Consider the following 12,450-nt stretch of genomic DNA (forward strand, 5'->3'; position numbering starts at 1 on the left):
TTTTTCTATTATATTTAACTTAGCACAAGAAGGTTTATATATTTAACTCAGCACAACAATGTTTTTAAGATGAAAAAGAATGTTATTTGCTTATTAAGTACTTTTTTCTATTAATGCACTATTTAGAGATGTGCAGCTAAAACTCAAGAAACATGAACACACGCATAAAATGTATGTATCTCTACATATACAGACCTGCATGGGTGAACTGAACACATAGGAGGAGGTGGGAGATGAGGATGATTTTCAATGGTCACTGTTTTCTTCACATGATCTTGACTGATGTCTTCATACATGTGCTCAACTGTTAAAGGTTGCCGTTGCTGAGAGCATAAAAAACATACTGTAATTACTATTAATACTTAAAACTTTAGACTCAACCTCAGTTTATAACATACTTATTCTCTCATCCTACTCACTTATAATTTAGAATTTCAGACTATGTATAATTATTCTGGGGCAAATTTACAATTTATTTATAAAAAGGGAAAGAGGGGAAAAGTCAGCACATCCACACTATGACACAGGCCACCACTAATGTAGAAAAGACCCAATAACAAGGAGGGTTCATGACTGTCAAAACATGTTGTTCCTCATTTTGTAACTCATGGCTAATTTTATATTCTTGTTGCCCATTTATAATCATAAGAAACACAGGTTAAACAAGTTGATCTGATTTTGATTATCCTTTAACTCCAAAAAGTGGATGAATTTAAAAGGTTTTCTGTCTTAAAGGGAAAAAAATACATATGACATGGTCATTTCATAAATGACTATGTATCTTACAGACGTTAATACCAAATATACTATGCATATCCGTTCGTACACTACGAATATCGACTTCCCTTACATTTTAAAGAGATAAGCTTGGAGGTCATGAAACAAATATCTAACATTATTTCTGTTTAACAATGAGCATTGTTATCACATTGAATAATTTATACTTTATTAAAAATAAGAACCAAGTATAATGCTAGTCATAAAATTAAAAAAAAAACAAAAAACGATTAAAGACCATAATATAAACCCATGGACCTAATGAAAAAAGAATTAAACCCCCAAATCTATTTACACTAAAATATACTTCTGTTTATTTTTACCTCATCATAGCCGAACAACCACAGTCGTGGTGTCTGGTAATATTTATCATAAGTGATGTAAAGGTCGTAAGTTCTGGTTTGCAAAATAGCATCTTCACCTCCAGCATCAGTTTTAGCTTTACAAGCTTCTACTATTTTCCTTGTGTCTAGGGTAGCCTGGAAAATAATAGAGAAATATTTACAAGCATCAAATCAGTATGAATGTGACATTCTAGAAAATCTATTTTTCCCATTCTACTTTTTCCCTCAAAAATAAACTCTAAACTCAAAGCTAAAATTTTATATGATATAACCAATGTAAATAAATAAAAATTTATTTGAAACATCAATACATTATTAAGAACACTAATCCCAAGTTAAATCATTAAAAATTAACTGAAGAAAACTCAGTTTTCTGGAAGCGTGCTGGGGGCCATGAATTACGTTTCTAATTATCTTTGATCTGGAGGATTAATTATAAGCAAAGCTCACTCCTGGAGTTGAAAATATTTATGGACAATTTATTGTTGACCCTCACAATAACCTGAAAAAAAAAGTCTTTCCATTAAATCATCATTTTTAAGAGTCTATCTTCTTTGACAACTAATAAACTTAGTACTGTATTGTCTGCAAAAGAAAAAAAAAGATATTGTTAAAATTAAATGGTGGCAGACACGTCTAAGGAATATTGCAGGGATTTGATCCCTTTATGAATCTTGTGACATATCAATGTGTGGAGATGGCAACTACTGGGCGACAGAATAATACACTGGAATGGTGGTGATATGAGGACTAGTAGCATCATATTAAAAGCCTTGGAATAAGAAATCCATGTCTTCTCCCCAAAGAGCCTGATTTACTATGACTTCAAAATTGGATTGTGTACATTTTCATATTCAACTTTATGTTAAATAAACTTTTCTAACAGTCAAAAAAACAAAACTCAATTTACAAACCTCATCTGTTTCCAACAATCCACTCTCTTCATATTCTGTTATAAAAAGCAACAATAAATTAGTCAAGTTCTTGAAAATTCCTTAAACCAAACTGTATATTATTTCAGATTATTATTCAAATACCGGGGTTTTGCTTTTGTTTTTAAATGAAGATACTAAATATATATACACACACACTATGTATACACATACACTTACATGTATATACATACATATACTTTAAAACAGCAAATACTTCACATAACAAAATCCCAGAAAAAGTCACTATGTTTAAGGCTTGGTGTATGCTAGTCTATTAATATCAATTGACATAATAGTATTGTAGAGTCTTCAGTGACTCCACAGTGTAGACAAGGTTATTTATCTAACTGCATAAGTATGCCAATTAAAGTTATCAGTGAGGATGGTACCTGTGGCTCAAGGAGCAGGGTGCCAGCCCCACATACCCAAGGTGGTGGGTTCAAACCCCGCCCTGGCCAAAAACTGGGAAAAACAAAAAAAATTATCGATGTATCAGTGACTTCTACTTTGCTGCATCCAGTGGGGTAAATTCCTAATTTTCATCTTCTTTTTTTTGCAACAAATATTGAGTAATAATAATAATGCAAAGAAAGTAATATTCACACTGTCAGATAAGAGTATATCTATCATAGAATGCTTTGACTCTGAGGTTCAGTATGGAGTCATCGGTTAATTTTTTTCTTTTCCAAAGTCTCAAAAAATAGACAACTTTCATAAATAAAAATAAAAGATAATTTCAGCACTTCAGCAGTGATTCCAGCGACAAGCACTTCCCTGAGAAAGCTTCTGCTCATCCACAGGCACGAGAACTTAAAGAGCAAGAGGAAGTGAAAGGAAAATTAGGGCAAGGAAACAGATAAAAGAAATCACCCATGAGGAAGAATCAGCAGAAAACTCCAGGCAACATGAAGAACCCAGTCCAGAACAACCCCGCCAAGGGACCATGAGGTAGCTACTGCAGAGGATTCCACCCATACAGAAATGTTAGGATTGACAGAAAGGGAATTTAGAATACACATGTTGAAAACAATGAAAGAAACGATGGAAACAATGAAGGAAACTGCTAATAAAGTGGAAAATAACCAAAAGGAAATCCAAAAACAGAATCAAATCAGAGATGAACGATATGAAGAATATAAAAAGGATATAGCAGAGCTGAAGGAAATGAAACAGTCAATCAGGGAACTTAAAGATGCAATGGAAAGTATCAGCAACAGGTTAGACCATGCAGAAGAAAGAATTTCAGAGGTAGAAGACAAAGTTCTTGAGATAACTCAGATAGTAGAGGAGGCAGAAAAGAAGAGAGAGAAAGCAGAACGTTCACTGTCAGAATTATGGGACTTTATGCAGCGTTCCAACATACGAGTTATAGGAATTCCAGAAGGGGAAGAAGAATGCCCCAGAGGAATGGAAGCCATACTAGAGAATATTATAAAAGAAAATTTCCCAAATATCACCAAAGATTCTGACACACTGCTTTCAGAGGGCTATCGGACCCCAGGTCGCCTCAACTCTAACCGAGCTTCTCCAAGACACATTGTGATGAACCTGTCCAAAGTCAAGACAAAAGAAAAGATTCTGCAAGCTGCCAGGAGTAAGCGCCAGTTGACCTACAGGGGCAAATCCATCAGAGTGACCGCAGACTTCTCTAATGAAACTTTCCAAGCAAGAAGACAATGGTCATCTACCTTTAATCTACTTAAACAGAACAATTTCCAGCCCAGAATTCTGTACCCTGCTAAGCTAAGCTTCAAAATCGACGGAGAAATCAAATCATTTATGGATATACAAACATTGAGGAAATTTGCCACAACAAGACCAGCTCTACAGGAAATACTTCAACCTGTTCTGCACACTGACCACCACAATGGATCAGCAGCAAAGTAAGAACTCAGAAATTAAAGGACAGAACCAAACCTCCACACTGATGCAAAAGATAAAACTAAGCAATGGAGTCTCACAAAATAAGACAAATAGAATACTACCACAATTATCAATTATCTCAATAAATGTTAATGGCTTGAATTCCCCACTGAAGAGACATAGATTGGTTGACTGGATTAACAAACACAAGCCATCCATTTGCTGTCTGCAAGAAACACACCTGGCTTCAAAAGACAAATTAAAGCTCCGAGTCAAGGGTTGGAAGACAATTTTTCAGGCAAATGGAATTCAGAAGAAAAGAGGAGTTGCAATCTTATTTTCAGATACATGTGGATTTAAAGCAACTAAAGTCAAAAAAGACAAAGATGGTCACTTTATATTGGTCAAGGGAAAAATACAACAAGAAGACATTTCAATTCTAAATATCTATGCACCCAATTTAAATGCTCCCAGATTCTTGAAACAGACCTTACTCAGTCTGAGCAATATGATATCTGATAATACCATAATAACAGGGGACCTTAACACTCCTCTTACAGAGCTGGACAGATCCTCTAAACAGAAATTAAACAAGGATATAAGAGACTTAAATGAGACCCTACAACAACTGTGATTGATAGACGCATATAGAACACTCCATCCCAAAGATAAAGAATATACATTCTTCTCATCACCCCATGGAACATTCTCCAAAATTGATCATATCCTGGGACACAAAACAAATATCAACAGAATCAAAAGAATTGAAATTTTACCTTGTATCTTCTCAGACCACAAGGCACTAAAGGTGGAACTCAACTCTAACAAAAATGCTCGACCCCACCCAAAGGCATGGAAATTAAACAATCTTCTGTTGAATAACAGATGGGTGAAGGAAGAAATAAAACAGGAAATCATTAACTTCCTTGAGCATAACAACAATGAAGACACAAGCTACCAAAACCTGTGGGATACTGCAAAAGCAGTTTTGAGAGGAAAATTCATCGCTTTAGATGCCTACATTCGAAAAACAGAAAGAGAGCACATCAACAATCTCACAAGAGATCTTATGGAATTGGAAAAAGAAGAACAATCTAAGCCTAAACTCAGTAGAAGAAAAGAAATATCCAAAATCAAATCAGAGATCAATGAAATTGAAAACAAAAGAATCCTTCAGAAAATTAATGAAACAAGGAGTTGGTTTTTTGAAAAAATAAATAAAATAGATAAACCATTGGCCAGACTAACGAGGAATAGAAAAGTAAAATCTCTAGTAACCTCAATCAGAAATGGTAAAGGGGAAATAACAACTGATCCCACAGAGATACAAGAGATCATCTCTGAATACTACCAGAAACTCTATGCCCAGAAATTTGACCTGTGAAAGAAATGGATCAATATTTGGAATCACACCCTCTCCCTAGACTCAGCCAGGAAGAAATAGAGCTCCTGAACAGACCAATTTCAAGCACTGAGATCAAAGAAACAATAAAAAAGCTTCCAACCAAAAAATGCCCTGGTCCAGATGGCTTCACTCCAGAATTCTATCAAACCTTCAAGAAGAGCTTATTCCTGTACTGCAGAAATTATTCCAAAAAATTGAGGAAGAAGGAATCTTCCCCAACACATTCTATGAAGCAAACATCATCCTGATACCAAAACCAGGAAAAGACCCAAACAAAAAGGAGAATTTCAGACCAATCTCACTCATGAACATAGACGCAAAAATTCTTAACAAAATCCTAGCCAATAGATTACAGCTTATCATCAAAAAAGTCATTCATCATGATCAAGTAGGCTTCATCCTAGGGATGCAAGGCTGGTTTAACATACGCAAGTCCATAAACGTTATCCACCATATTAACAGAGGCAAAAATAAAGATCACATGATCCTCTCAATAGATGCAGAAAAAGCATTTGATAAAATCCAGCATCCTTTTCTAATTAGAACACTGAAGAGTATAGGCATAGGTGGCACATTTCTAAAACTGACTGAAGCTATCTATGACAAACCCACAGCCAATATTTTACTGAATGGAGTAAAACTGAAAGCTTTCCCTCTTAGAACTGGAACCAGACAAGGTTGTCCTCTGTCACCTTTACTATTCAACGTAGTGCTGGAAGTTCTAGCCAATACAATTAGGCAAGACAAGGAAATAAAGGGAATCCAAATGGGAGCAGAGGAGGTCAAACTCTCCCTCTTTGCTGACGACATGATCTTATACTTAGAGAACCTCAAAGACTCAACCATAAGACTCCTAGAAGTCATCAAAAAATACAGTAATGTTTCAGGATATAAAATCAATGTCCACAAGTCAGAAGCCTTTGTGTACACCAATAACAGTCAAGATGAGAAGCTAATTAAGGACACAACTCCCTTCACCATAGTCTCAAAGAAAATGAAATACCTAGGAATATACCTAACGAAGGAGGTGAAGGACCTCTATAAAGAAAACTATGAAATCCTCAGAAAGGAAATAGCAGAGGATATTAACAAATGGAAGAACATACCATGCTTATGGATGGGAAGAATCAACATTGTTAAAATGTCTATACTTCCCAAAGCAATCTACCTATTCAATGCCATTCCTATCAAAATACCAACATCGTACTTTCAAGATTTGGAAAAAATGATTCTGCGTTTTGTATGGAACCGGAAAAAACCCCGTATAGCTAAGGCAGTTCTCTGTAACAAAAATAAAGCTGGGGGCATCAGCATACCAGATTTTAGTCTGTACTGCAAAGCCATAGTGCTCAAGACAGCATGGGACTGGCACAAAAACAGAGACATAGACACTTGGAATCGAATTGAAAACCAAGAAATGAAACTAACATTTTACAACCACCTAATCTTTGATAAACCAAACAAGAACATACCTTGGGGAAAAGACTCCCTATTCAATAAATGGTGTTGGGAGAACTGGATGTCTACATGTAAAAGAATGAAACTGGACCCACACCTTTCCCCACTCACAAAAATTGATTCAAGATGGATAAAGGACTTAAACTTAAGGCATGAAACAATAAAAATCCTCCAAGAAAGCATAGGAAAAACAATGGAAGATATTGGCCTGGGGAAAGACTTCATGAAGAAGACTGCCATGGCAATTGCAACAACAAAAAATAAACAAATGGGACTTCATTAAACTGAAAAGCTTCTGTACAGCTAAGGAGACAATAACCAAAGCAAAGAGACAACCTACACAATGGGAAAGGATATTTGCATATTTTCAATCAGACAAAAGCTTGATAACTAGGATCTATAGAGAACTCAAATTAATCCACATGAAAAAAGCCAACAATCCCTTATATCAATGGGCAAGAGACATGAATAGAACTTTCTCTAAAGACGACAGACGAATGGCTAACAAACACATGAAAAAATGTTCATCATCTCTATATATTAGAGAAATGCAAATCAAAACAACCCTGAGATATCATCTAAAATGGCCCACATCACAAAATCTCAAAACTGCAGATGCTGGCGTGGATGTGGAGAGAAGGGAACACTTTTACACTGCTGGTGGGACTGCAAACTAGTACAACCTTTCTGGAAGGAAGTATGGAGAAACCTCAAAGCACTCAAGCTAGACCTCCCATTTGATCCTGCAATCCCATTACTGGGCATCTACCCAGAAGGAAAGAAATCCTTTTATCATAAGGACACTTGTACTACACTGTTTATTGCAGCTCAATTTACAATCGCCAAAATGTGGAAACAGCCTAAATGCCCACCAACCCAGGAATGGATTAACAAGCTGTGGTGTATGTATACCATGGAATACTATTCAGCCATTAAAAAAAATGGAGACTTTACATCCTTCGTATTAATCTGGATGGACGTGGAAGACATTATTCTTAGTAAAGCATGACAAGAATGGAGAAGCATGAATCCTATGTACTCAATTTTGATATGAGGACAATTAATGACAATTATGGTTATGGGGGGGAACAGAAAGAGGGAAGGAGGGAGGTGGGTGGGGCCTTGGTGTGTGTCACACTTTATGGGGGCAAGACATGATTGCAAGAGGGACTTTACCTAACAATTGCAATCAGTGTAACCTGGCTTATTGTACCCTCAATGAATCCCCAACAATAAAAAAAAAAAAAAAGATAATTTCAAAAAAAAACAGATCATGCCAAATCTTATAGACAATAGAAAAAGAAGAAATACTTCAAAATCATTCTACTTCATCTGAATACACCTGATATTAAAAAATGGAAAAAATATATTATTATAAAGGAAAATTACAAACAATTTTCATCTTAATTGGCCTGTAGTCACATGTGGAATGATTTATTCCCTGGTCCTTTTAACAGTCTGTTTCCTTGACTTTTAAGAAGGTGTTTTATATTCCTGGCTTTCCTCCCACTTCAACTGGCTGCTCCTTCAATATGGCTGCTGTTTGTTTCTCATCATTGACTCCACTTAAACGCCATAGTAACCAAGGCCTTGTCTTCTTTCTATCCACACTTAACTCCTGTAATGATTCCACCTAGTCTTAGTGGCTTTCACTGTCTATGACTTTCAGATTTTATTCCCTAACTGCAGACTTGGGTATCTTAATTGTTGAGTTTACATCTCCACTAGACAACCAACAGACACTACAAATATCACACATCTAAAACTGAGCTCCTGACTCCTTTCGCCAAAGCTAATCACTCTTTTAATTTTCCCCATCTCATTTTATGGCATCCTTGTAGATCAAAAACCTTGGAGTCACACCTGACTACTCTGTAGTTCATATCCCACATCTAGTCCATCAGCAAATCCCTTTGGCCCTACCCTGAAATGTGTCCAGAATCCTACTGTTGCTCATTACCAATGTTATGACCCTAGCCCAAACCACCATCATTTCTTGCCTAGATTATCAAAATAGCCTCTCAACTGTTGTTCTTTTCCCGTTCAGTCTATTCTCAACATTGCAGTTCACAGTCATTCTGTTGAAATGTGAAATTTTGTCAGTCCTCTACTTTAAAAACCCCACAGTGGTTTCTTGTCTTAATCTCAGTGGAAGTCAGGACCCTACACCATCTGGTTCTTTGTCACCTCTCTGAGTCTACCCTTAACTACTCTCCCCTCCTTCATGTCGACATAGGTTCCTCCTCACAGTATTTTATATAAACCACACATGATCCCTACATCAAGGCATTTGAACTCTTCTCCTAGATATCTAAATACATTATTCACTCACTTCCTTCTAGGATTTATTCAAATTAAATACTCTCAATGAGGTTTTTCTTGACTTATTTAGGAACTGCAACTGCAACTGCAACACTCATTCCCACCCGATGATTTCCTATCCCTTTTCCTCCTTTACTATTCTCCCTACCACTTACAACCATCTAATATAGTATATATTTTATTTTTTCACCCTAATTAGAATATAAATTCCATAAGACCTTGTCTACTGTTTTATTTCTTGTACCAAGAACAGTACCTGATATATACTATATTGCTCAATAAATACTGCTGAATAAATGAAAATTACCTTTTATATTAGATACCATCAGCACTGATTTTTGAACGAAATTCCACATATAGCAATTTGCTCTTAAACTCTACCCAAAGAAAATATGAAAAGACTTTATATATAAGGTAGGCCTATAGCTTGACTCTAAAAACAGTGCTCTTCTCATATGATTTTTATGCCATCTCCCCATTCCCAGCTTGGTCAACTGTATGCCATTCAGAGACCAATAGAATCCACAAACAATATTTGTGCAAAAAGATGGTAAATTTATTTTCTAACAACTGTGAGACATCAAGATGGAAATGAAGCTGAACAAATCTAAAGTTAAGGAGATCTGGGTTGGAGATTTAGATACGGAAGTCGTGAGCATATAGATGATACGTAAGCAATTTTAGTTACAAGTAACTCTCATATTTCCTCAAGGAACAGGTGTTTATCGTAAAACTAAGAATAAGAATCTCACTAAATTTATTTTTATCTCGGTTGAAGTCAGGACCCTAGCACAGCTAGGTTTCAGGGAGACTTAGAAATAATTTCTAAGGGTACTTTTAGTCCAGCAAACATCATTTACTATTATAGTGCTTCAATTTTATCAGGCACAATCAAATACTTCTCTAAGCTACACAACGTGCCTACTTCACCCTAACTTCTATGTAGTTTTTAGGATTCGGTCACCTTATAGCCTCCAATGTCTGCCCTCTTTTTCATATTCTTTTCCTTTTTCCAACTTCAACACACACACCCTCTCTATTTATATATATACTCATATTCACATTTAAACTGTCATAGAGAATCTGATGCAACTCAGACACCATCGTTCACACTGCACAAACTTTCATGTCAGTATGCCATTACAGAAACTCTTAAGACAAAATCTGGGAATATAAAGAATGAGCAAGGAAAAAAATATTGTATCTCCATGAAACACAGCAAAAGACAAAAGAATTTAGATGAGTCAAAAGACAACGACAACAACCATGATGATGACAACAGTGTTACAGAATCCAAGGAAGGAAAAAAAGAGGATCTGTTTAAAAGCACCAAATAATGCAGAAAAGGCAGAATAAAGACAGATTGGATTTAACAAAGAGGTCACCCTAGTCATAGCAACTTCTTTTTTTTTTTTTTTTTTGTTTAGCAGGCCCTGGCTGGGTTTGAACCCACCACCCAGGTGCACGGACCAGTGCTCTAACCATTGCGTGATGGGTGCCCAACCAATAACAGCAATTTCTTCATCTATTTTTAAATACATAAGATTTCACATGCATTAAAGATTATCAAATTAATGAAATACAAAGTTTTTAATAGTTATGTATCACAGACCTGTATTACTTGATTCTGTTAGTTTAGTGAGTTTCTATAGCTTCTTTAACAATGATTCCCTAATATGTGTATAGAGATTCTCAATTGGCAAGCCTAGGAAGGTTCCGAATCTTATAGAACTGTGAGGGGATTCTATGTAGTTCAAAAGGCCTCATTAAAAATCACTATCTTTAGGTTTTAATGCAAAGATACAATCAAAAAGGAGAAAGTAAAATACAAAAATCCACAAGTAAACTTTGTTCTGCTCTGAAATAATTAGGTTAAGAATAAATATTTTATAGCCGTACCTGCATTAAAGATTCATAGCTAATATTTATCCTAGTAGAAATAAAGTTATCTAAGATTAGGTTCTAGGTAAAATAGATGAGACAGAGATCAAGTTTTGTACTCATGATATTTAAACAAAACAAAATCCTTCCTAGGCTGCTAAGTGCTAAAATTTAAAACTCAATGGAAGATAATTCTTAATCCACATGGATTACAAATATTCCATAATCAATATTCTAGCAGAATTAAAGCAAGTCTAAAACACAAATACCTTCCATATCTGCAGCTTCTCCTTCATCATCCTCTTCTTCCTCTTCACATAGTGCTGAACAATCTTGCAGCTGTATACTATCCTTTGAAATCAATTGTATTTAAAATCACTTAAACATGTTTGTTAGTTCAAACATGGAACACTCATGTACTAGCACATTTAATTACTGAAAATAAGAGCAGTAAGGTAGTTCTTATCCTTAAGAAACTCAACAACTTTAGTAGAGATGACAAACCCATATATCAATTATTAAAAGTAATGTGCTAAGTGCTGTGACTGAAAAATATCAAAGATATTATGAAAGCACTAAGTCATCTAAGCTAACCATTTAAAAATAATTGCCAGTTGCACTCCCAATAAAAAATTTTAATCATTAGTATTAGAAAGTCAATCCAAAGTTATGTTAACTTGTATGACACTTATAATTTAAAGGAGAAAAAGTATATCTACATATATGTAAATCACAATACATTTATAAGCTAAAATAAATTACAAATAAGACACTGGCTTTTTAATTTGTTAACAATATCCTAGCTGAATTAAGTTATCCAGTTATCAGACTTTACAGTTATTACAATATATAAGATTTCAGTTCAATTTCTTAAATATATTAGCACTACAAGGAAAAGAATAATGCTAACCAATGACAAGCCTAAAATACAATTTATCATTTTCACAAAGTTAATATTCTGAAAAATCTGTGATCAATATAGTAAATGAATCAATTGGACATCTGGTTTCACCCAGGTTACATTTTACTTAGAGGTGGCTTTATTTACCATTAGAAAGTTAAATCCTATGTATCATTATTATGTTCAAAATATGAAACCACAGATGAAAGACTGCCAGTGTCTGGATAATTATTAGGTGAGCTAATATCTAAACTAATTATTAAAGGAAATTTGAATCATGCTGGCCAAATTCACACACAATATAGACTACAACAGAAACTGACAACCAAGGTTATTAACACTTGCATCTAGATGGTAAGTATTCTAAGCACTACGTTATAAAAATAATATAAATCCTATATTAAATAGGAAATAAGAAAGATATATTCTAGTTATAAATTATTCTAAATATTTATCCTTTAGCAAGACATGAGGATGTTAAGTGAATACCAAGTATTATAAACATTATTGCATTCTTTAAAAATTCTTGGGAGAATTATGATAAAGTCACCATTCCAAAATAAC

At 34.8% G+C, this 12,450-nt stretch overlaps 1 protein-coding gene across 1 annotated transcript in view; it reads right to left on the reverse strand.

Annotated features, from left to right (window-relative positions):
* Positions 1-12,450, reverse strand: part of ATG3 (autophagy related 3) — a 34,687-nt gene that overhangs the window by 4,269 nt on the left and 17,968 nt on the right. The window contains exons 8-11 of the mRNA XM_053565869.1: positions 11,255-11,336; positions 2,036-2,070; positions 1,101-1,256; positions 196-323 (exon numbers count right to left, since the gene is read on the reverse strand). Coding sequence (XP_053421844.1) covers positions 196-323; positions 1,101-1,256; positions 2,036-2,070; positions 11,255-11,336 — 401 coding nt within the window. The remainder of the gene's footprint in view (positions 1-195; positions 324-1,100; positions 1,257-2,035; positions 2,071-11,254; positions 11,337-12,450) is intronic.

This window comes from Nycticebus coucang, chromosome 16, assembly GCF_027406575.1.
Source record: "Nycticebus coucang isolate mNycCou1 chromosome 16, mNycCou1.pri, whole genome shotgun sequence".
Taxonomy (NCBI): Eukaryota; Metazoa; Chordata; class Mammalia; order Primates; family Lorisidae; genus Nycticebus; species Nycticebus coucang.